Source organism: Heterocephalus glaber, unplaced genomic scaffold, assembly GCF_053883595.1.
Source record: "Heterocephalus glaber isolate CG9 unplaced genomic scaffold, H.glaber_assembly_v1.0 deba00001532, whole genome shotgun sequence".
Classification (NCBI taxonomy): domain Eukaryota; kingdom Metazoa; phylum Chordata; class Mammalia; order Rodentia; family Bathyergidae; genus Heterocephalus; species Heterocephalus glaber.
In genome coordinates this window covers 26,976,244-27,001,135 of record NW_028258330.1, presented here as the reverse complement: position 1 = coordinate 27,001,135, position 24,892 = coordinate 26,976,244, and the positions used below count along the sequence as shown (strand labels likewise).

At 40.8% G+C, this 24,892-nt stretch overlaps 1 protein-coding gene across 1 annotated transcript in view; it reads right to left on the bottom strand.

The window, feature by feature from the left end:
* Nucleotides 1–303: 303 nt before the first annotated feature.
* Nucleotides 304–24,892, bottom strand: part of Cnbd2 (cyclic nucleotide binding domain containing 2) — an 84,418-nt gene continuing 59,829 nt past the window's right edge. Inside the window, 3 exon segments of the mRNA XM_087189132.1 lie at nt 304–19,690; nt 19,693–19,826; nt 22,709–22,872. Of these exon segments, the coding sequence (XP_087045258.1) occupies nt 19,509–19,690; nt 19,693–19,826; nt 22,709–22,872 (480 nt within the window). The 3' untranslated portion in view covers nt 304–19,508.

The following is a 24,892-nucleotide window of genomic DNA, read 5'->3' as shown; positions in this document are numbered from 1 at the left end:
TCAATAAACAGGTGGTGAATGAATGAAAGACGGGAGTCGCCTTACAACAGTGAGGGAAGTGAGGAAATCAAAACACAGGCATACTTAAGGTCTTGTGATGCTGGTCACAACTCTTGTTCAGAACTGCAAGCCAAGAGGGCGTCCTCACCCCACCTAACTGCCTCTCTTCTATAGTTCTCCAGCCGGAACGTTGTAACACCGGAACCGTAGCTCTCTGGCCCAGGCGCTAGAGCACTTCCGGTGCCGCTCCTTTCTCGCCAGTAAAGAGAACTGCCAAGTCAGTTCCGGCAGAGTGCAGTGAGAAACAGAGCGCGGCCTGCTTCCCAAGGGTCCTCCAGGTCCTGCCGCCGATGGCGGTGGGTGACCTGGGGGGCCCGAGGATGGGCCGTGCCTCTGCCCTGCAGCGTCTTCGATCCCTCGCTGTGACTGCCCACTGGCTGGGCCCAGGCTTTGAAGAACAGGCGAACCGCTCCCCCACTCCACTTCGATGACCTGATGGCGGCGGTGGCCTCGGAGCCAGAACCCCTCAGACCGAAGGGTCTCCCGGTCCAGCCTTGCTGGCCTTAGCAAAGCCCCCTCCAGCAGTCGAGGACGTGGCGCCTTACAGCGGCTGCAGCGAGGCGTGATGAGAAGAATGGCGGCCTCCGGACAGCAGCAGAATGTCGTTTCATCAAGGGCCGGAGAAGGCGGGTCGGAAAGCTCAGCCACTTTTGGCCCTAGAACTGCGCAGATCCGGGTCCTGAGGTGACTGCTGTGTTCCAGTTGTGGAGGAGACCGCACCTCCTTGCGACGAGGACGAATAAAGGCCTTACCCGCCCTGGAAGGTGAGGGAGCTCAGGCCAAGGACAGGTGTAAAGGCTGGCGGGCCATGGGCAGTTGCCAAAGAGAGAAACTTAAAGTAACATTCCACCTTTGGCTAATTGGAAATGCCCACTACCTTTTGGGAAGATTTACTGGCCATTTTCAGAAGGCCTGTGTATATAATATGAAAAAGCTGCTCTCAACATTCCCCCAACCTTTTAAAAGAAAACTTGCTGCATGTGATAAAGTAGTTAGAAAAACCACACGTCTTGGAAACGCCCATTTATTTTAAAAAATGACAGAAAAGAAACGTTTTCTGAAAGTGACTTTGAAATGAAGTTGGGTAGACCACCTGGAGAAGCGACACTGGGAGTGATTCTTGTCTGCATTTGTTCTGTGAGTTAGAGGACTCGGAGAAGACGGAAGAGAAGAATGTCCAGTACCAGACTGGTTACATGTAGAAGATGTTGTTTGTATTGTAACCATTGTTTTGTGTGTGCATTTTAGTCCTCATTAGTATATATATAATTGACAATGCTAAGTACTTTATTGAACCATCTGGTCTTTTGAGATAATTCTCAAGTGCCTGATACATGTTAAAAAGTAGTAGTAGTAAAATAACACATTTTGTAAATTTCTTTTTGTTTGAACTCACATGAAGTGCTATTTTGTGGGGGAAGTAGGCAAACCCCCTCTTGAGTAGTACACATTGTTTTTGCACTGGTTCTCGGAAGAGAAGGAAATGCAGAGCACTGTGCTAGTGCACTTATAGCAAGGCAAGTTACTATTGCCCCTTATGTCTGTGCATTTTTACTTTGCTGTGTATGTAGGGTATGTAAAAGATAAATGAGACCTTATACAGCATCTAGTCTTGCTAGATGTTAAAGAGGTTGCCAGTTTTGATAAAGGTAGAGTTAGTAAACTAACAAATTTTCTACATTTTGTATTAAAATTCCAGGAAAGATTGTCTTCTGAAAATTTGAGCGTTTTAACCCACTGGGCTAGTGGAGAAAGGAAGGGTTCTAGACTAAAATGCTCATATTTTCAAGACACTTTCAACTATTGTTACATGTATGCAGTTTAATCAAGACTGCTGTGTATATATAATGGACAAATTGAGTCCTTACTTGAAACATCTAGTCTTACCTGGATGTTTAGAAGTGCCCAACGTATGTTAAATGTAGAGGTAGTAAAATATCACTTTGTAAATATCTTGCTAAAGTTCATATGAAATGTTGATGGGAATGGAATGGTTAAAACACCTCTTGAGCACTATGGTACTGTCTGTACTTGTTCAGTGGTTTGGAGGAGGTAGGAGGGAAGCAATTGCAAAGGTATTATGTTAGTGCACTTGTATTTGGACATTTTGAGACATAATTTTTCTGTATGTTTTGTGGGTTTTGTTTTGCTGTGTATATAGTGTATATAACAGACAAGTCCAAATTTTGCAACATGTAGTCCCTAAATGTTACAGAAGTTGCCAGTGTATGACAAAGTAGTAAAGTTACCACATTTTGTACACCTCTGTTGAAATACACAGAAAAGCTTGTCCTCTGTAAATGAATTTTGGATTCAACCATCTCTAACATTACATATTCCTGTACTTGTCCACTGGGTTGAAAGCAGAGAGAAAGAAGTGAAGCCAAAATTGTCATATGTAGAAGATACCTCAGATTACAACCGTTACTAAATGTGCAATTTTATCAGTGCCGTACGCTAGCAATTTCTTATATGAAAAATCTAGTCCTAGATATGTAGAAGAGCTTGATATATTTAAAAGTAGTGGTAGAAGAGTAACACTTTGTAAATAGCTTTTATGAACAGATAGGAAATACTATGTTTGCAAATAGAATAGTTAAACCACCTCTGAACAGTATACTATCTGTACTTGGTCACTGGGTTGAAGGAGGAGGGATGGAAGAAATTGTGAAAGGTGTTTTGTTAAGTGTATGGTAGAAAATTTCAGCTGACACTGCTCTTATGTTACCTGCATTTCACTTAACTTTGCTATACTGTATATATAGTGTATATACTGGACATGAGTCCTAATTTTATAATATCTAGTCTCTAGATATTAAAGAGGTTGCCAATGTATGACAAAAGTAGAGTTAGTAAACTAACACATTTTGTATACTTTGTGTTAAAATTCATAGAAAGGCTGTCTTCTGAAAAGGATTTCTGGAAGTGTAATTGTAAAATCACTTTTGAATGACACGTGCCTCTATCACATGTGACAAGGAAAGAAATAGGAAAAATTAAAGATTCTAGGCTGGAATGCTCCTACTTAGAAGACACTTTCAGATATAACCATTGTTACATGTGTGTAGTTTATTCAACACTACTGTGTATATAGTGGACGAACTTGAGTCCATATTTGAAACATCTAGTCTTTCTAGATGTTTAGAAGTGCACAAAGTATGTTACAAGTAGAGGTAGTAAACACATTTTGTAGATAATCCTTTTGTTAAAATTAATACCGTCTTTAGGAAATGGAATGATCAAATCATTCATCTGAGCAGTAGACATATTTGTGCTAGTTCAGAGAGGGAGGAAGAAAGTACAAAGGGCTCTAAATCAATGTGGTTTAGGTGAAGTGAGATTGACCACTGTCCCTTATGTCTGTGCATTTTGTTTTACTTTCCTATGTATATAGTTGTATATAAAGGACAAATGAATCCTAATTTACATCTAGTCTTTCTAGATGTTAAAGAGGTTGCCAGTGTATGACAGTAGAATTAGTAAACTAACATGTTGTATACACTTTTGTGTTAAAATTCATTAGAATGTTCTTAAAACCACTTAGTAAGTGAAATTGTTAAAGCCTCTTGTAAGTATTACATATCCATATATCTGTCCCCGGTGTTAAAAAGGATGGAAAGGGGAAAGGGCTCTAGACAAGAGTGTTCCTATTTGGATGATACTTTAAAATTTAGCCTTTGTTAAGTATATGTGTGCAATTTACTCAATCCCATTATATATGTGAGACATTTTAAGTTCTTACTGGAAACATCTAGTCTTTCTAGATGTTTAAAGTTCATGGGCCAGGGATGTAGCTCAGTGATGCCACCACCTGCCTCGCAAGCGCAAGGTCCCGAGTTCGATCTCTGGCACCAAAAATAAATAAAATAAAGTTCACACATGTAGAAGTCAAGGGCTAATATAATGCGCTTTAAATATTTTTTATTACTTCACAGGAATGGTTGTATTTTGAATGAAACTGTCAAACTTGATGTCTTGGAGAGTATGCTGGGGAGCAGGAGGGGAAGTATGCAGAGAGGGAGGTTTATGTGAGTTCAGATTGTCTTGCTGTTGTTCTATATGTACATGTTAATACTGCTGGGTGTTAAAGGATAAGTTTTACTGCCCAAATTATGTTAGAAATAGCAAAGTAGTTTTTAGGAAGAACTGTCTTCTGGAAGTGACCTTTGTTACAGCCACCTCTTGGAGCTAGATGTCCTAAACTTAAGTTGCTGAAGTGAAGAGGGAAAAGGGTGGGTGAGGGTGGTAAGAGGTCTTTGCTAGATCTCCATATCTGGAAGATGATTTTAAATTAAAACCATAGGGCTGTGGGTGCATATTTGGTAAAGTACTTGGGCGTATTGTGCACAAAGTTCGTACTCTTGCACAGCATCTAAGCTTTATAGATGTCGGGGGGTGACAATGTACCATAAAAACTAGAGGTAGTGAATTAGACAACATTTAAAGTGTCTTTGTTATAATTGATAGAAAAGATGCATCTTGGACTTGGAATTGTTATAACACTTCTAGGCAGTATGTATCCGGACTTGTTGTTAGGCTGGCAGCAGAGGGGCAGAAATAAGCACACAGATGTGAGCAAAGTGTTCAGATTTAAATTTTGGTGAAAGGAATCAAAATGTGTAGAAATACATTAATAATTCAGTGGGAATATGCCTTCTTGCTAATATCTTGATAGAGATCTGATAACTCTCAGATACATAGCTTGGTGTACTCTGTTGCTTTAGGTCTCACTTTAAATTGAGCATTAAGGAAATACAGTATTGTAATTTAACTTTGCCAATACTTCTATATAGAGGCCTATTGCCGTTTTTATCTTCAGTGAAATTTTTGTTCCCAAGAAAGGCAGGATTATTTATTCTAACAGATTGAGTTGGTGTAGTGTGTTCTTAGTTATCAAAAATACCCTTGTAGCTTTGGGATTTTGAATTGATGAATATTCATGATGTGTAGAAAAGCATGGCACACACTGTACAAACTCAGTCACACAAAATGGCATGTTGTATATGTACGCACAGGACCTAGAAGAACACATCCAGCTAAGCTGCTTATGATTGCGAATGACTTTGTTCTTTGCTTCTTGAGTTTTTGTTTCCTGTAATGCACGTTAACTTTAAAAAAATAAAAATTATTTTAAAAACTCATAAGGAGTCCCCATTGCTTGTGGGATAAAGTTAGCATAGTCTGTAGGAGCACATCATTCATGTTCCTGGAAGTCTTATATCTTCAAGACACTCCCTTGCCTAGGCACCCCTCCCCCACACATGTTCTGCTGTTCTTCAAGATGGCCTTGCACTTGGGTGGTTCCATGGTTTGCTCACGCTGGTCTACCACTACTTCCCTTTTGACAATGGTTCACTTTGCAAAATTATTCTTCAGAACTCTACTTAAATTCTAGTTTCTATATAGTCTTGCCAGTAAGAATGTGACAGCCCAGAATTAAAGTGTTCCCCTTTTTTTTCCAGTTCCTACTTGTTCCTCATATTTGGAAACCACTTGTTAGCTGAAAGCCTTCTGGATTGAGCTTGGGTTTATATCACGTCTACAACCACAGGATGCAGCATAGTACTACCTGACATGGAGCAGATACTTAGAAGATGTCAGTTGAATAAAACAGAAGTTCAGCTTTTCATGGTCCTTCTTATATGACATTACCATCACAGGCACCAAATAGTCTGGGGTTCCACAGTTGGAAGTTTCTATTGTGGTTGACTAAACCAGATGGTAGAGGTCAGATGCGGTACCAATCATCCCCAATTAGGCTAGTGGAATAGCACAGGGTTCTTATTCTCATCTTGGACATGAGGTTTATGAGACATTGGCCTCCAGATGTGGGAATATAGTATGTCTCTAGGTGCTGTTGGTGTAATCTGCATGGGCTGGGAACCCAAGGACAGACAGAGGAGGCTCTTGTAGGTCCCTTCTCAGCTGAACATAAGGCCAGGGCCCAATCCTCTCATGCTGATGCCCTATGAGACGTGTTTGGTGGCTGAGGTGAGTTTCAGGGAGCCACCTATTTTTCAAATCTCTAGCTTAGGGAGAAAAAACCAGGTGTCCTCCCAGCTCCATCCTTTATGCCAGGCCATGACTGGTTTTCAGGTACTATATCCACCAGAGCTAGAGAAAAAAGCTGAAGCAGGGCCTTCTCTGTAATTTAAGGTGGATTTACCCATAAAAATCCAGGAAATCAAGGCTCAGAAAGAGCTAAGAGACAAGGACAGCACTCAGCAACGCAGTTCTGGAGCCCCAGGGCAAAGCTAAGGAAAGTGCAGTCATAGAGGGCCAGGCCTACTGAGATCATGCCTCATCTAGCATTATGTACTAGCAGGGAAAATGCACAGGACAAGACATCAGACACCCCAGCTCTAAGCTCTGTCCCCTGGCTAGAGAGTTTGGCCATCTAACCTCATCTAAGCCTCTGTTTCCTCATCTATAAAATAAGGGGTTTGTTCTACTTGCAGTTGATGAGGTTTGCCTCCAGATCAGATGTGGGACTTTCAAAGCTGGAAGTTTCATCAGTGGCAAAGCCAGGGCCAGAAGCATCTAAGTACCATTCTCTGCTAAAAGGAACTGTAGTCTTGGAGAAATTAGTAATTCTAGGGCTGTAGCTGGAGAAGTAAAAAATTGTCCTGGAATATCTTGTAGCAGGAAGGAAAACAGTACGCAAAGGATGATGGAGATATGTCAAAAGGACACAGAAGCCAGTTTAAAGTGACCAAATCTATGACAATTTAAACATCAAAACAGAAATATTTGTATAATAATACAGATTAGAACACAACGAAAAAACAGGAAGCCATAAGTAAATAATGAATGAATAAATAAAAAGTTTGATAAGGAAGGAGGTATTTACAAAATTTCAAAGTATCTCATCACAAAGGAAGTAAGACAAAATTAACAGAATGAAAAGATAACTTATGGGAGACGGAAATATTTGCAAATCATACAATATCTGATTAGGAGTTAATATCCAGAATAAAGAACTGAAACTCAATAACAATATAGTGTAATAACACGATCATAAAAATGGGCAAAGTATTTGAATAGTCATTCCTTCAAAGATGATCTAGACAGTCAACAAGCATATGAAAAGATCTTCAACATTACTAATTATCAGAGTAGGGGAAAAGTTGTTTAGTGAGTATACAGTTTTAGATCTGCAAGATTAAAAAGTTCTATGCATGTGTTGCACAACAGTGTGAACATACTTAACACTACTGAACTGTAACACTTAAAATGGCTAAAATGGGGTCTGGGTTCTAGCTCAGTGTTTCCACTGCCTGCCTCACAAGTGCAAGGACCCAAGTTTGATCCCCAGTACAAAAAAAAAAAGGCTAAAATGATGTTACATATTTTTACCACAATAAAATAATTTTAAATAAAAAGGGGATAAGTAACAAGTATAACTTTACATCAGAGACACCATTTAAATCACCAGTAATGGAATACCTGAAACCTACAGTAAAAGGACAGAACATCACTTCTGGATCTTTCCATCAAAGATGCAGAAACTAAAAAAAAGATGCAGAAACTGAATCTAATCATGGGCAAATATCAGACAAACCCAAATGGAAGGGCATTCTACAAAATAACTGGCCTGTAATCTTCAAAAGTGTCATGGTCATGAACATCAAAGCAAGTCTGAAAACTAAATGAGACAGAAGAAACCAAAGACCATTAACAACTAAATGTAATAGAGGATTGTCAACTGGATTCTTTTGCTATACAAAGGACATTATTTGGACAACTGGCAAAATTTAAATGGGAGGCCCAGCGATTCAGCTCAGTACAAGGTCCTGCCTCGCAAGTACAAGGTCCTGAGTTTGATCCCTGGTACCAAAAAAAAAAAAAAAAAATTGAATGGGGTTTGAGGATTAGATGGTCATAATGTATTGCTGATTTCCTGATTTTGATGATTTTATTTTGGCTATGAAAGGATTAACCTCATTTGAAGAAAATAAACACTAAATTATTTGGATGTGATACATTAGGTTACAACTTACTCTCAAATGGTTTAGGGAAAAAATTCTTTGTATTCTAACTGCATCTTTCTCTAAGTGAGATCATTTCAAAATTTACAAAACAAGAAATGTTCATGATATTCTGTTTTTTTGGGTTTTTTTGTTTTTGGTACCAGGGATCGAACTCGGGTCCTTGCGCTTGCACAGCAGGCGGTGAAACCACTGAGCTAAATCCCCGGCCCGATACTCTGTTAAATAAACAAAATATGTAACACTGTGCTATCTGTTATGGTCGTCACTAACCACATGTGGCTATTTAAAATTATCAGCTGGGCATGGTGGCACATGCACATGTAATCCTAGCACTGAGGCTGAGGCAGGAGGATTGTTACTAGTTTGAGGCCAGCCTGGGCTACACAGTGAATCCTTGTCTCAATTTTTTTTAAATTTGTTTGTTTGGGGTTTTGTGGTACTGGGGATTGAACTCGGGTCCTTCCGCTTGCGAGGCAGGCGGTGGGACCACTGAGCTAAATCCCCAGCCCTATTTTTTTTTTAATTTTAGAATTGAAAATTCAATCTTCAGTCACACTAGCTACAATTTGAGAGCTCAACAATTTTACATGGCTAATGGATATGCAGGTATAGAATATTTCCATCATGGCAGAAAGTTCTATCAGATAGCACTGGTAGAGCATAATTCCTTTTTTCGGTAAAAATAATAAATACAGGTATGGATATGAGTATATGAACTTTAGGAAGGTTATGTACCAATTTGTTAATTGATTTGTCCCCAGGGAATGAGATTTGGTGCGTAAGGTAGCAGAAAATTTATAGTTCTTATTATATGTATTTAAAATAATCCTCAATCCACTGCATTATTGCAGTGGTTTCCCAATTGCTTCTACTTCCACCCTTGTGTGTGTAGGGTGAGAACCTATTACTCCTCAGCTAAGGACCTTCTAAAGGTTCTCTTCCTGTGACAGTGATCTGGCCCCCAGACCCCTCCACCCTTTCAATTTCTTTCCTCTTTGACTCCATTCTAGTCCTGCCAGCCTTGCAGTTATTTAACAATGTCAAGCATGGTTTCTCTCTGCTTGGAATGTTTTTTTCCCAGACATCTGCACGCCTTGTTCCCTAACTGGTGTACTCAACAAGGTCATATTCTTGGTGAAGCCTTCTCTGACTACCCTATACCAAGTAGCAACCTCCAACCCAGCTCAATCTTCTATTTATCCTGTTTTTTGTGTGTGCATTTCTTGGATGTGTTCCTTCACCACTGATGCAGAACATAAGCTCCCTGAGGCAGGGACTTTGGCTACAGTCATACTGGCTGGATTCTTCAAGATTTAGGTTCAGTCCTACCAGCCCCCATAGGCCTCCCTGTCTCAAGAAGATGCCCAGGAACCTGGTGGCTAAAGGGCCAAGAGACAGACAAAAGACAAACACCGCTTAAAGGATGGGATCCAGCTGGTGGCCAAGGCTCCAGGGCTCTTCTTTCAAAGAGGAGGAGGAAAATGTGGATGAGGGTGGGTACATTTTTGCTTTATGAGAGTCAACTCTGAATTTAGTGCTTTATATGGGCTAATTTAACCTTCCTGACTTCATGAAATGCTTTTATTATTCTCATATTACAGATGAGGAAACTGAGGCAAAGAGAAGTCACTTGGCTGATGTCACACAGCTGATCTGGGGCACAACAGCCTATAACTCCTGGGAACCACCATGCATGGCTCTGTGAAATTAGTAAGATAAAGGTCAGGAAAGGGGCTGGTTTAGTCAGGAGGAGGCTTCCAGAAGAATGACAAGCAGTTCCTCCTCATCTCTACCTTACACAAGACAAGAAGGAAAAGCCTTCAATAGTAGCATGAGTTTTTAAGTTATGACAGGAAGGACTTGCTGATAGTGTTTTTCAAGATAGAAATCTGCTTTCAGAGCAAGACATGGTCTCAGTTTCTAAAAGTTACCATCAGAGGCAACCAGTGTGGTTAAAGCTGAAAGGCCACAAGTCACTACCTTCCTCTGCACAGTAAGTCCTCAATGAAGGAGCAAGCAGGACAGCCTGGCCCACAGGTCTGGAAACCAACTTGTATCAGAAGGGTCATGAGGCCAAAAGGTCCAGAGCTGAACAGAAACAAGCAGACCCCTAACTTAAGGCATAGGAAAAGAAGGCAAGAACATAGTAAACTCAATGGGAGGCATGTACAAAACAGAGGAGTTAAGGCCAACTTTCCCAACCTCTACAGTGAGAAAACTTCTCCTGAGGAACTAAGCAGATTTCTTTCCCTTCTAATAATGAAATACTAAGTTTCTCTTTTTGCTTTGGTCATGAGGAGGCTCAAAGCCAGTGTCGTTGTTGTTGTCATGTTTGTTTGTTGTTATTTGCAGTACTGGGGATGGAACCCAGAACCTTACACATGCTAGGCAAGTGCTCTACCACTGTACTACATCCCCAGCCCTTAATTTTTTGAGACAGGATCTCCCTAGATTGTCCAGGCTAGCTTTTAATTTGCAGCCCTCTTACTTCAGCCATAAGTACTAGAGTTACAGGCATGTGCCACCATTCCTGGCTGCTTTTTTTTTTTTTTTTCCTAAATAGGCTTTAGTTTTTAGAGTAGTTTTAGGTTCACAACAGAATTGAGTGGAAGGTACAGCGATTTCCCCTAAATATACTCTCTTACTGCCGTAAATCCAGAGCTTCCTCCCTTTTCAGCATCCTCACCAAAATGGAACATTTGTATAATTGAGGAGCCTATGTTAACTCATCATTATCACCCAGAGTGAATAGTTTACACAGGGTTCACTCTGTTTGGACAAATGTATGATAATACCATTATACAAAGTAATTCCACTGACCTAAAAATCTTCTGTGTTTTCATCTGTTACCCCACCCTTTCTCCAACCCATGGCAACCACTGATCTTTTTTACTGTCTACATAGTTTTGGGTTTTCCATAATGTCATATAGTTGGACATCCATACAGTAGATAGCCTCTTCAGATTAACTTCTTTCACTTAGTAATATGAATTTAAGTTTCTTCTATGTCTATTCATGGCTTAATAGCTCATTTCTTTTTAGCACTGAATAATATTCCATTGTCTGGATGTGCCAGTTTATCCATTCACCTACTTGGTACATCTTGGTTGCTTACAAGATATGGCAATTATGTATAAAGCTTTGTGTGCATGTTTTTTGTAGACAAAATGTCCTCTGTACAAAAATCATAGAGCATAGTTGCTGGGCTATATGGTATTAGTGTGTTTGGTTCTTTTTTGGGCAGGGGAGATTTGAGGCAGGGTCTCACTATGTAGTTCAGGCTGGCCCTGAACTCACTATGTAGCCCAGGTTGGCTTTGGAACTCTGGTTGATCATCCTGCCTCGGCCTCCTGAGTGCTGGGATTATAGGCATGTGCCATCATGCCTGGCTGTTAATGTGTTTAGTTTTATAAAAACTTTGAATTGTCTTCTAAATTGGCTGTGCCATTTTGCATACCTACCTGCAGTGAATGAATGTTCCTGTTTTTCTACTTCCTCATCGATATTTGGTGGGGGTTTTTTGTTTTGTTTTGTTTTTGGTACTGGGGATCAAGCTCAGGACCTTATCTTGCAAGGCAGGCAGCAGCACCACTGAGCTAAATCCCTGGTCTTGCATTTGATGTTTTTGGCCATTCCAATAGGCATATAAAAGCTATCATGGCCAATGCATATAGAAATCATACTGACTTCCTCTCTTTTCATCTTGGTCTTAATTGTTTTTGTTTTGTTTTTTTGGATTGAACTGAGGACCTTGCGCGTACAAGACAGACAGTGGAACCACTGAGCTAAATCCCCAGCCCTGGTATTAATTGTTTAATTTCTAGTGAAATAACATTTCCCAGCTGAGGATTTAGCTCAGTGGTTCCACCACCTGCCCCACAAGCACAAGGACCCAAGTAATTTTAATTTTTAATTGAATTTGCACTTAAAATTCAAGAATGATTTGTCTACTAATAAAATGATTCAGCAAAGTAGCAGTATATAAAGTCAATATTTAAAAAGCAGTAGCTTTTCTAGTTCTCAAGCTGAAACAGCTGAGAAAAAAATTAGAAAACAATTCCATTCATAATAGCTCTGAAAAAATCCTATCTATCTATCTATCTATCTATCTATCTATCTATCTATCTATCTATCTATCCTATCTATCTTGGATCAATCTAACCAAGGAGGTAAAAGACCTCTACAATGAAAACTTCAGACTAATGATGAAAATAATTGACGAAGACACTAGAAGATGGATAGAAAGCCTTCTCATGTTCATGGATCCGTAGAATTAATATTGTTAAAACTGCCTTATCACCAAACATGATCTACAGATTAAATGCAATCCCCATCAAAATACCAATGATGGAGCTAGGTGCTAGGCGTAATGGCTCATGCCTCTAACCCCAGCACTGGGGAGGCTGAGGGAGGCAGATTGCCACAAGTTTGAGGCCAGCCTGGGCTACATAGTTAGTTCAAGGCCAGCCTGAAATACATAGTAAGACGCTGTCTCAAAAAACAAGCAAACAAACAAACAAAAAATGTCTATGACATCTTCATAGAACTAGGAAAAACAATCCTAAAATTCATATTCTGGTCATTTCACAAGACTCAGAATAACCAAAGCAATCCTAAGCAAAAAGGGCAAGACTGGAGGCATCATAGCATCTGATTTGAAATTATGCTTACAAATTCATAGCAACAAACCAGGCGTGGTGGGGCATGCCTGTAAATCCTAGTACTTAGGAGGCTGAGGCAGGAGGATTGTCCCAAGTTTGAGGCCAGCCTGGGCAACATAAGACCCTGCCTCAAAAAAAAAAAAGTCATAGTAACAAGTACAACATGGTACTGGCATAAAAATAAACCAATGGAATAGAATAGAGGACTCAGAAACAAATCAAACCCATATAACCTCAGCCATCTGATTGTGTACAAAGTAGCCAAACACATATGTTGGGAAAAAAGCCTTTTAAATAAATGGTGCTGACAAAAGTAGATATTTATGTGTAGAAGACTGAAACAAGATCCCTGTCTCTCACCCCATACAAAAACCAATTCAAAATAGATGTGTTAAACTTTGAAACTGCTAAAAGAAAACAGGTGAAATACTTGAAGCCATAAGCAGAAGAAAAGACCTCCTGACTAGGAGTCCAATAGCACAGGAAATAATAGCAAAAATCAACAAATGGGACTACATCAAATTGAAAAGTTTCTGCACAGCAAAGGAAATAACTAAGAGAGTAAAGAGACAGCCTACAGAATGGAAGAAAATCTTTGCCAGCTACTTTCCCAACAGAAGATTAATATCTAGAACATATACTGGGCCAGGGATTTAGCTCAGTGGTTTCACCACCTGCTGCGCAAGCGCAAGGACCCAAGTTCGATCCCCAGTTCCAAAAAAAAATAGAACATATAAAGAACTCTAAAAAACAAATATCCCAATCAATAATGGACAAATGAATTGAATAGGCATTTCTCAGAAGTACAAATTGCCAATAAGTATAAAAATGTTCAACCTATTTAGCTATTAGGGAAATGCTAGCCAAAACTACATTGAGATTCCACCACAGTCAGAATGGCAATTATCAAGAATACAAAAAAACAATAAATTCTGGCAAGGCTGTGTGTGTGAGGGGGACCCTCCCTGCTGGTAAGAATGCAAAGCTAAAAAATGAGCTCTGGGACCAGGGATTTAGCTCAGTGGTGCCGCTGCCTGCCTCACAAGTGCAAGGTCCTGAGTTCTACACCCGGTACGCCAACCCCCCCACCCCCAATGAGCTATGGTTTGATCCAGCTATACCACTCCTTGGTATATACCCAAAAGAATTTTTTTTCAATTTAAGTAAAATTTATTGAGTGCCTATAATGTGCATGGACTTTTATTAGACACACTGAAATCCAGGCACAAAACAGAGATCCCTGGCCTTAGGTACCTTATAATCTAGTTAGTATAATACAGATCAAAACCAGTAGACAGACAAATTACATGATAATGCTCAGTTACCAGCGTCAACATTAAAGAGCTGTGATTTAGGTGATCCAAAGGTCAGTTCCTTTGAATGCATGGGTTTTGTTTTTGTTTTTTTTTTGCTTTCCCCACAACACAAAGATTAAGTTTGTGTAAGCCTGTGGCATGTGCACAACACATTATAATGATTCTCTCTCTGCTTGACCTATACTCTGAAGTATTTCACTCAGTGTCAAGAACTAATGTCCTCGATAAACCTCAAAGAATTAAAGTTAGTATACTATAGGGATATCTGCATACCCATATTTACTGCAGCATAATTCACTATACCCAACACATGGAATCAGACTAAGAATACATCAATAGATAGTTAAGGGGCTAGGGATTTAGCTCAGTGGTTCTGCCGCCTGCCTCGAAAGTGCAAGGCCCAGAGTTCAATCCCCAGTACCAAAAAAAAAAAAGATAGTTAAAAATAGTTAAGGTGGTAAATTTATGGTTTATATTTTACTACAGTTCAAAATAATGAATAAATAAAATTATATAATGGCATATTATTCATCCAGAAAGATAAAAATTTTGTCATTTGCAAGAAAATGGATAGAACTGGAGATCATTATGGTAAGCAAAGTAAGTCCAACTTGGACAGAAAAGTACAGTATGTTCTCCCTAATATGTGGAATCTTAAAAAAATGACATGTAAATAGAAGGGAACCTATTATTAGACAAAAGGAAGGGAATAAAGGGGAGGAGAGGAGGGGTAAGGAAGGGTAATGAGGGGATGGATAATATAAAAATTAAACCCAGTATTTTGTATATGTGCACTAATAAATAATAACTAATAGGCACTAATAAAAAATAACCACTGCTATAGAAAGCAATATGATAGCCCCTGAAAAAATTAAAAATGGAATTACCATTACCAGCAACTCCACCTTGGGTGTATCCCCCTAAAATTAAGACCAATGTCTCAAAGAGACACTAGTATACCCATGTCCAAGTAGCATTATTCACAATTACCCAAAAGTGAAAACAACCCAAATGTCCACCAAGAGATGAATGAATAAGAAAAATATGGTTTATTCATACACTGAAATATTATTCAGCTTTTAAAAAACAGTATTAGGAATTGAACCCTGAGCCTAGTGCATACTAGGCAAGCACTCTACCACTGAGCTACATCCCTAGCTCTTATTCAGCTTTAAAAGGAAGGAAATTCTGACACATGCTACAAGGATGAACCTTGAGGAGATCATACGAAGTGAAATATGCCAGTCACAAAAGGCAAATATGTTATGATTCACTTATATGAAGTACATAGAGCAGTCAAATTCATGGAGATGAAAAGTAAAAGGGTAATTGCTAGGGGCTGGTGGAAGCAGGGATGAAGAATTAGTATTTAGTAGGAATGGAGTTTCAGTTTTTCAAGATGAAAAGTATTTTGGAGATGGATAATGGTGATGGTTGCACAACTTAAAAACAGTTAAGGTGGTAATTTTATATTTAACTACAATTCAAAATAATGTTTTAAAGTTGCAATGCAAGAATGGTTCAAAGAACTCCTGAAAAACCCTGACCCAGATTCTCCAACTGTTATTACTGTTTGATATTTTTTCTCCCTAAATATATACATAGTATATTTTTCTAAATAATTTCAAAATAAATTGAAGAAATCACCTCTCTTAGCCACCAAGTACTGTATTGTGTATTTCCCAAGAACAGGGAGATTATCTTACAGAACATAGTATAATTATCAACCTCAGGAAATACAATGTTATCCTTACCCACAGATAATTTGCACACATCACCAAGGTTTTCAATGCATTTTCTTTTGATCCTGATTTTCTGTTGAGGGTGAGGAGGCTTTGGGAGTAGGAAAATAGGGAGAGCCAGATCAAGAGAGGGTCAGAGCCCTTCCAGCCCCTGGGTTGAAGTTAAAGTAGGTGGTTGGACCTCTCCAATTTTAGATAGTAATGAAGCTCCAGAAAAGGAAAGAACCTGGTTGAAAGTCACATCGCTCATATCTGACTGCCTTCTCTCATGGCCCCTAGCTCTCAATGGTGTCTGTCCCCAAGGCCCACAGCCCTGCACCAATCAAGAAAAACCTTTTTTCCAGATTTGGTGCACTTCTCAACTACCTAGAAACTGCAGCTGGACCTAACTGTCTGCTCTGAATCAATGATGACAAATTCTGCAGCTTGGTCTCCCCTTGATAAGCCTTAATCCCCAAAGGGCAGAAAGGCACCATGGCAAAGTGCCATTGAGGTATGTTATCCGAAAAATGTTCCCTGTGACAAACTCCTTCAGAGCTGTGGAGGAACCTATTTCACTCCTTAGATTTCCCATAACTGGAAGGTAAGATTTTCCTATGAGTTACATAAAAGGAATAAAGGATTTAAAAACTGAGTTTGCAGGGCCAGGGATTTAGCTCAGTGGTGGCGCCACCTGCCTCACAAGCGCAAGGTCTCAATCCCCAGTACCAAAAAAAAAAAAAAGAATTCAAAAATGAGTTTGCTTCTAACCCCTACAAGGGATCTTAAACATTTCCTATAATAAATGCTGGCAATAACTACTGTTTTTCAATTTTTTTTTTCATTTTCCCCAAACAGTGGAAGCTTTTAGTGTCAGAAGCTCTATTTTTAGCTTGAGTGGCCCAGGAGGCCTCTCCAAATATGACTATGCCTATTTACATATGGAAAAATCATACCAGAGGGTGAGTGTATTCTCTCTGCACAGTTTCAGGTTTGTGTGCACAGAGTTTCTTTTTTTGAAAACAGATGGCTCATTTGCGATAGATAAGTAACAGTGGTGTAACAGTGCACACACTGCAAGGCTGATAAACAAGGAGAATGCAGCAAGAGCACCTGGATTTCCTGAAACATCCACCTGGACCCAAGTGACATGAGAGAGGCCCTTGTCTCTCTGGCCCTCAGGCTTCTCGTTTGTCAAATGGGGTACCACCACCTAGTTAGTTGCCAGGAAATATTTTCAGGATAGTGATAGCCTTTGCTATGTTTGAATGTGATTTGAGTATGTTCCCCAAGGGTTCATGTGTTAACTTGGTTTCCAGTGTGGCTGTTAAGAGGTAGTAGGAACATTAGGCCTACCAGGAGGTCCTTGGACTATTGCAGAGGTGGGGTGGGGACTACCCTCAAGGGATTAAAGCAGTTCTCACCGAACCCTGAGTTAGTTCTTCAGAGAAAGTGAAAGTGAGAACAAGGTATTACTGGCCCCCTTCCTTCTCTCTGGCATCCTATCTCACGATGTGACCTCTCCTCATACACATTCCCACCACTGTAATGCCATGTACCACATCACAAACCAGAGCTGCTACCATGCTGTTTAGACCTTCAGCCTCCAAAACTGAACTAAATTTCTATCTTTACAAATTACCCAGTCTTGGGACTTAAATTATGGTAATGGAAAATGGACTAACACACCTCTGAAGAATGCTTCACCTTTGTAGGCACTTCATACCTGAGCCTAGGTTACATATACACAGCTGATCACTGGGGGCTTCCTGAATCCTCAGATCTATGTCTGAGTCTACAGTGAGGACCTCTGAACCATGAAAAACATAATTTGTGACCAACACTTATGCCAAAGGATGTCATATTTACTTCTTCTGATTAAACTCTCCCAAATAAATTGATTCATCCTGCCCTTCCTGACTCTGACCCCTGTGGGAAGTGTATTAGTTTCCCCATTGCTGAATACAACCTACAACTAGAAATTAGGAGAGGTTTAATTTGGCTCATCCTTCAGCAGATTCAATCCAGGGTCAGCTAGCTCTAAAGCAGAAACATCATGGTAGAAGGGCATGGCAGAGGAAAGCTGCTCATATCATGGCAGCCATTTTGTACCTGTGCTTGAACACAGTGCTTACGCTTGAACAAAGCACCCAAAACCCCCACATCCTGCTTGGCAATAAATTTGCTACAGTTGCAGGATGTTCTGTAGCTCACCTAGTGTGTGTGAAACTTCCTTGTACCCTCCACTAACCTGGCATGTTCTACTTCTGTAAGATTCCGCTTGCTCTCCCCTGAGCCCTCCCCAACTGAAAGCATGATTTAAAAGGAGAAATCAAACTGCTTCCCATTTCCAAGGAAACTTCTGGGTGCTAGCCCCCCTTGGTTGCCGGCTAAAATGAATGGGCTTGAATCTAGCACAGAGTGTGGTAGATCTCTATTGTTTGAACTCACTCGTCCATAACAATCCTTCATTTATGAAAGCCATTGATCTTGTCCAATTCTTTTTTTATTTACCTCCAGGGAAATGGAAGTTCTGACAGAGAACTCAAGATGCTTAAAGGGGTCCAGGGTACAGAAACAAAGCCAGGTCTTCCACGGCTCCTGATTTCCAGCGCAGATGCTCAGGTGTCCCTCAGAGTCCATTCCATGCCAAGAGTGAGGAAGGTGAGTGTGAGCAGGCCTAGACATGCAGGGCTCAGGGGAAGGCTTCTATTCTACCATAGTCTCTGCCAGTCCCCTCAGTGCTCACAAGCTAACCTATGAGGGAAGTGACTTGGCACTTGATCTGTGGTTCTGAGGCTGGAAGGAGACAGGAACCCTGAATTCTAGGCCTGGCTCAGTGACAGATGGATCCCCAGAAGAACCAAGGGGCCCTCTTTAATTCTATCCCTACTGTCTCATCTCTAGTCTGCTTATGCTATCATAGGCTGCTTGCCCCTCATCACTAGGATGCCTTTTCCTGTCATGTTTCCCACTCTGTCTTTCTGACGGCTCCTATATGTCCCTCCCCTACAGTCATACCTGTCAGTCTGAGAGACCCAGCCTGACACTATTCAAATATGAAACAATATGAATAAGTCACTCGTCTTTAAAAACTAACAGGTCTCGGGCCAGGGATTTAGCCCAGTGTCGATCCCCAGTACCAAAAAACAAACAAACAAACAAAAACTAATAGGACTCATGAAATACTGGGTTTCTTGACTCTCTGTATCTTTCCAATTTTAGTAATATGTGGTGCCAAAGTGAGCACAATTTCTGAACTCTTTCGAAGAATCTAGAGAGCGGCAACAACAGCCCTGCATTAGTTTCCGGCATGGCATCAACTGGGACAAAGGATCAGGTGCTCCATCTGGACAGGGAGTGGTCACATCTGGTCCCAGCATACTTACCATTCCCTATTACCTCCCAGCCCTGGTGTTCTGCTCCTTTAGATGACCTGCCTGATCTTGGAAGGTATTTGTGTTTACAACCCTAGTCTCGACCACTTTGGTTTGAGTCCCCTGTGCCTTCCATCCAGCTCATGAGGTAAGACCCTCCTGCCCTGAGATCACCTCCAGTGATAAGCTCACCCACACCAGCCTCCTTGACCATCTGTTTTCTCAGCCTAGCACACAAGTGTCAGGAAAGAATGTGTTGCTGCTCCCAACACCTCTCTGGACCACCAGCTCAGCCCTCAACTCCTCCCACCCTCGAAGTCCCACAACTCCCATGGTGTTCATTCAGAAAACACAGTGGCCAATCCAATATCCTTTATTAGTTCTAAAGAAGGACCCCCACATTCTTATACTGAGGCAGGAGTTACTGGATTTTGTGCCGGGGTGCTGAGATGGCTTGGACAATCCTAAGTGGGGGGAGGTATTTCTGGGGTGCCAAAAAAATGAGATGACATAGTTTAATCTTCTTGTCGATGCTATACAGATCCAGGACCAAAGACTTAGGTTGTAGTTCCCTTTCTTCTGGGGGTGTATTGGGATGAATGGAGGCCTTTGGTGAGGTTCTACCAACCCCTGAATGAGGTCCTTCCAAAAGATATTCCAGCTGTTCTTCTTAAGGAACCTCTGGCACGGTTCTTCATCACTGAAGGGTAGGCACAGAAGCTGAGGTGTTGTTCTAGCTTCTCCCTGGCCTCTGCCCCTACAGCCTTGCCTCCTGCTACTCCTTACTGTCCCTAAACACATTGGTTCTCATCCCAGGTCTCTGCTGTTTCCCCAACTCCTCTCCCTGTCTTCTTTACTTTTCTACATCCTTCTTCCCTTAGATTTCTGCTAGCCTATGGCAGTGGCCATGAGCCCCATATGGCTCCTGAGTACCTGAAATGTGGCCAGTCTGAATTACAGATATGCTGTGGGTATAAAATACACTTCAGATTTTAAAGACTTACAATAAAACAATGGAAAATATCTCATTAGTTTTATGTTGATAAAATATAATATGTTGTAATAATAATACTTTAGATAAACTAAATCAAATAGAACATATTAAAATTAATTTCACCTATTTCTTTTTACATGTTATAATGTGGCAAACTGAAAAATACACATATATGATCACTAGCCATAAGAGAAATACAAATCAAAACCACAATGATATACCACTTACACCCAGTAGGGCTGACTGACAATAAATACTGATGAGGATTTGCAGAAATTGGAATGAGGGTTCCAATACATTGCTAGTGAGTAATAGTCTGACAGTTCCTCAAAATGTTAAACATAGAGTTACCATATGATCTATCAATTTATTCCTAGGTTCATAAAAGCCAAAAAAGTAGAAATAATCTAAACATTCATCAGCTGATAAGCTGATAAAATATATATTTGTATGAAATGTCTAGAACAGGAAAATCTATGGAGACAGACAGCAGATTGGTGGCTGTGTTGGGCTGGTCATGGTATCCTGGCCCTACCCTGACCCTTTCCCTCATAGAACAGGGTGGAGCAGTGGTATGGGTTCAGTTCCCACTGGCTTATTTCCTTGTGAGACCACAGCAAATGAAGGGCATATTAAACTCATTTGGCTATACTTGCCTACCTGAGGAGGCAAGCTTACAGAATGTTCTTCCATCTAGATTATTTGACTAGGACAAAGTCAACTGTAATCCATACAGATCAACCTATGTAAAAACTCCTAAAGGTCAGAATGAGCTATAAGCCAGTTCTCTTAGTTTCAGTGATGTGCCAAAGCCAGTTCTCTAGGTGTATACCTAGGAGTATACCTAATTATGTGCATCTCTTCTCAACTCCATGTTGAGTGACATCATAAGGTAGCTTGAATTTGGCCATGGTGGGCATATTTACACCACAAAAATGAGCAAAACTTGCCAGTCGTGGTTTCCTCTTACTTCCTGGAGAACTGGCTGCCAAATATTTTCCAGCATATCCCCGGAGAGCTTCCACTTAATAAGTTTCATTAATTCCCAATTTCTTACATAGTAAGTAACAGTCTCTGATTTTGACCTAGTACTTACCATGTTTCCTGCCTATTTTAGCAGTCCAGAAAATTGTGAGTGGAACAATTAATGAAGAAGATAGAATTCCTGCTGTCAGCATTATGAATGACTGCAGCAAAGTGCTGACTGGGCTGTGCAGGCACTGAGCACACAAATATCTGTGTGCTCAAGTCTTTGTGAGCCTGTTTGGAATTTCAATTCCATAAACACTGACACCATCCAGGGCCAGGCATCATGTGAGGGCTGAGGCTCCTCAGTTTCATTTTCTTTCTTTTTTTTATTGGTTGCAAAGTTTTATTAAAGGTAAGAAAAGAAAACAGGCTCTGCAGAGCAAGTTTGGGTCAAGTAAAAGTAGGAAAAGAAGTACAAGCTACGGTGTGAGGGTGGGCCACCATACAAGAAAGAACCCAATGGCCATCCTCAGTTTCTTTATCAAGTCAGTTTGAACGCCATTTTCAATACTGGTAGTGCACAGGAAGCAGAGAAAATATGGATGGCACCTCTCAACCAGAAGAAGCCACCATTTGAATCTCCATTTGTTTGGCCATATCTACATAACTGTTTGTTTGTTTTTTTTTAAATACTAATGTTTTTTTAAAACTTACTCAGTTTATTTTGCTCAAATATCTACTTCAGCTGTCTCAAGATCTGTTCAATCTTGGGTTTAGTAAGCACATAAAGACTAAAAATGCCAATCCATGTACCATCTAAAATCATCCTACAAACCTGCTGTAGAGATATGATCTACACCTTGAGAAGCACTGATCTAGTCAATTTTTCTTGTTTTGCTGACTGAACTCTGAAGTCTAGGGGAGGGGAAATGACTTGTCCAAGATCATAACTCTCATATAAAATTCTTTCATGTGCTTATTGGATATGGCTACAAGAAGCTACAGATATGCCTGCCTCCTCACCTCATCATTACTACTGGGAATCACTTGCTTCCCACTCCTACTGGCAAAACCAAAGCGTATATACATGTACTACAAAGGAATAGTCATAGTATATATACAATTTCATATTGTCCTTTTCATGTATCACTATCTTATCCATTTTACTCTCTGGTTATAGAGCCATTAAACTTATCATCCTTTAATAAAACAGTTATGTTCTAGCAGGGAAATGCATCACAATTTTCTAAACTATCCATCCAGAGTGACATTTGTGGGTGGTGGCTGTTGATTCCCTCTCTATTACGAATATGACTGCTATGAGCATCCTAATGCATATAGCTTTCCCCACATTTTGGCTTTATAAAGAAATTCACAGGTGGATCACTGCCTCAATAAGGATGGTTTTCTATCCCTTGAAACATAATGCTAAAATTGTCAAAGGGATTGAGCCAAGTAAGAGTGTAACAACTATCAGTTTCATTTCACCCTTGTATTTTTTTCTCTTTCTTTCTGTTCTTTTCTTCTTTTTCTTTCTTTCTCTCTTTCTTTCTTTCCCTCTTTTGTTCTTTCTTTCTTCCTTTCACAAAAATAATAGGTAAAGTATGTTCAGCACTAACCTGAGGTATTCAACCTCCATCTCTGTCAATTTTTTTCTTGTCTCATCATCAACCAATTCAAGAAATTTTTCTCTCCTTAACTGTATCAGCTCAGTTCCCAGGCTCACCAGTATGAAGGGTCACATGTCACACTGGCTCTCTGGGAGGAAGGCCTGTTGAAAGCCCTAGAGAGAAGTCACAGAAAGCTAGACCTCAGAGACAAACCAACTCTAGCAGTGGATTTTCTAGGTGAGAGAAATAAGACCTCAAATGGAAAGAGAAGCCATCTTGAGTCACTAAGCATGTGATGAGGCAGGGCAGTCTAGGGCTCCTTTTGGTATATGACATCACAGTCCTCAGAGCCCCAGGATCAGAGGACCCATAAGCACTTTCTGCAGAGAAGTCTTTGCACTAAAAACTCATACTCAGTACTGCTCTTGAGCTTGCCCCACGTCCAATTTCAACTTACCTTTTTTTGTTTGATTGTTTTTCTTTCTTTTTTAAGACAGAGTCTTGCTACACATGGCTCAGGCTAGTCTTGAACTCCTCGGCTCAAGTGATCCTCCTGCCTCAGCCTTCTTAGAAGCTGGGACTAGAGGCACATGCTACTGTAGCTATCCCTCAATTCTTTTTCCCAAGTGAACTTGTTTCCCATTTCTTCCAGATTTACAACAAAAACCAGCTAGTCCTCTTCTAGACTTCCCCTTTTCAGCTGCCTGCATCCCATCCCATCCTTTTCTGCAGCCTCCAATCTTCTCTCCATCCCTCACAGACTTTAGGGACTTCTGCCCTCCTCTCTGCAGCTCATGTTATACCCCTTGGTCCTTGGCTTGATTCAAACCCTAATATCTGCCAGGGAGATCATTATGGTTTATATCTACAAGTCCCCCAAAGCCCCAGGTGCTCATATGTGGGGCTTTTGGGAAGTGACTGGATCATGGAAGCATGATACCCATCACTGGGTTTGTCCACTGATGAGTTTATAGCTAAATGTGAGGTTAGGAGGTGAAGCCTGGCTGGAGGAGGTGGGTCATCGAGGATGTAGTCTGGAAGGATCTATCTCTCTCCCTCTCCGCTTCCCATTCCCATGGCTGAGCAACCTTCCTCTGCCATGCTGCCCTGCCTTGGAGCCATCTGACTATGGACTGAAACCTGTACAAACTCTGAGCCAAAATAAATCTTTGCTCCTTTCAGTTGTGGGTGATGGGTATTGTGTCTCAGTGATAAGAAGGTAACTAAGACAGAGATGGTAATCCATAGGCATTTCTGTCTACTTTATAGGGATCATAAACCCTTTTTAAAGAAGTATCCTAAGATAGAAAACTTGCAGCTGAACTCCCAATCTAGTGCCCCTTTCTAGCCACTCAGCTATTAATTAAGCCTCAGGCAGGGCAGGCGATGAAACCAGTGAGCTAAATCCCCGGCCCAAGCCTCAGGCAAAAGGGGAGGGGGGAAGTGGCCACAGAGCCTCCAGTGCTCAGCTATCTTAGGCTCGGGAAAAGGGACCTCAAACCAAGAGACTTGTTTATGGAGGCCATTTGGGATTGAGAAAAACCCTGGTTTCAGAGTACACATCTAAATTTCCACTTGTTATATGGCTTTAGGCTATTTATCTACAAAATAAAAGTGAGAATATCTTCCCTACTAGACTTTCAAAGATTCTGAATTTGAAAGCAACTGTGAAGTGGGGTCTGGAGCACCCCACCCCACTTCACCTCTGCCCACAGCTGCCACCATTTGGTTTCTAGATCATGAAGCATGACTATCTACAAACTCTTGGGTCCTTCTTCATAAGCTGTTGAAGGTCTAAACAAGATAAGTGTGTGTGAGGAAGCTCTGGAGACAGGAAGCACTTCACATGAGTGGTGTCCAGGACAGAGCTTTCAATGATACAAACAGCCTGCTGCAGCAGGCATGCCACAGGTTCACCATCACTGTTCTAGGGAATCAAGGTCAAACTCTTCATTCCAGCTTTGTGGGTCCTCACAGTATGGACCCTATTGTTCTTGCTCTTTACTCAGCCTTCCACCGCTGTCACCATGTGCCCATCCCTCTGCTCCTCCATTCTGCCCAGGTGTCTGATCATCCCCATCTCCTCCACCTTGGTGCCATGCTCAGTTCTGAGCAGTGTACTCTGAAACACAGAACTGAAGAGAAGCAGGTCCAGAGGAGGCTGGAAGGTAAGTGACTTGAAGAATGTCTGAA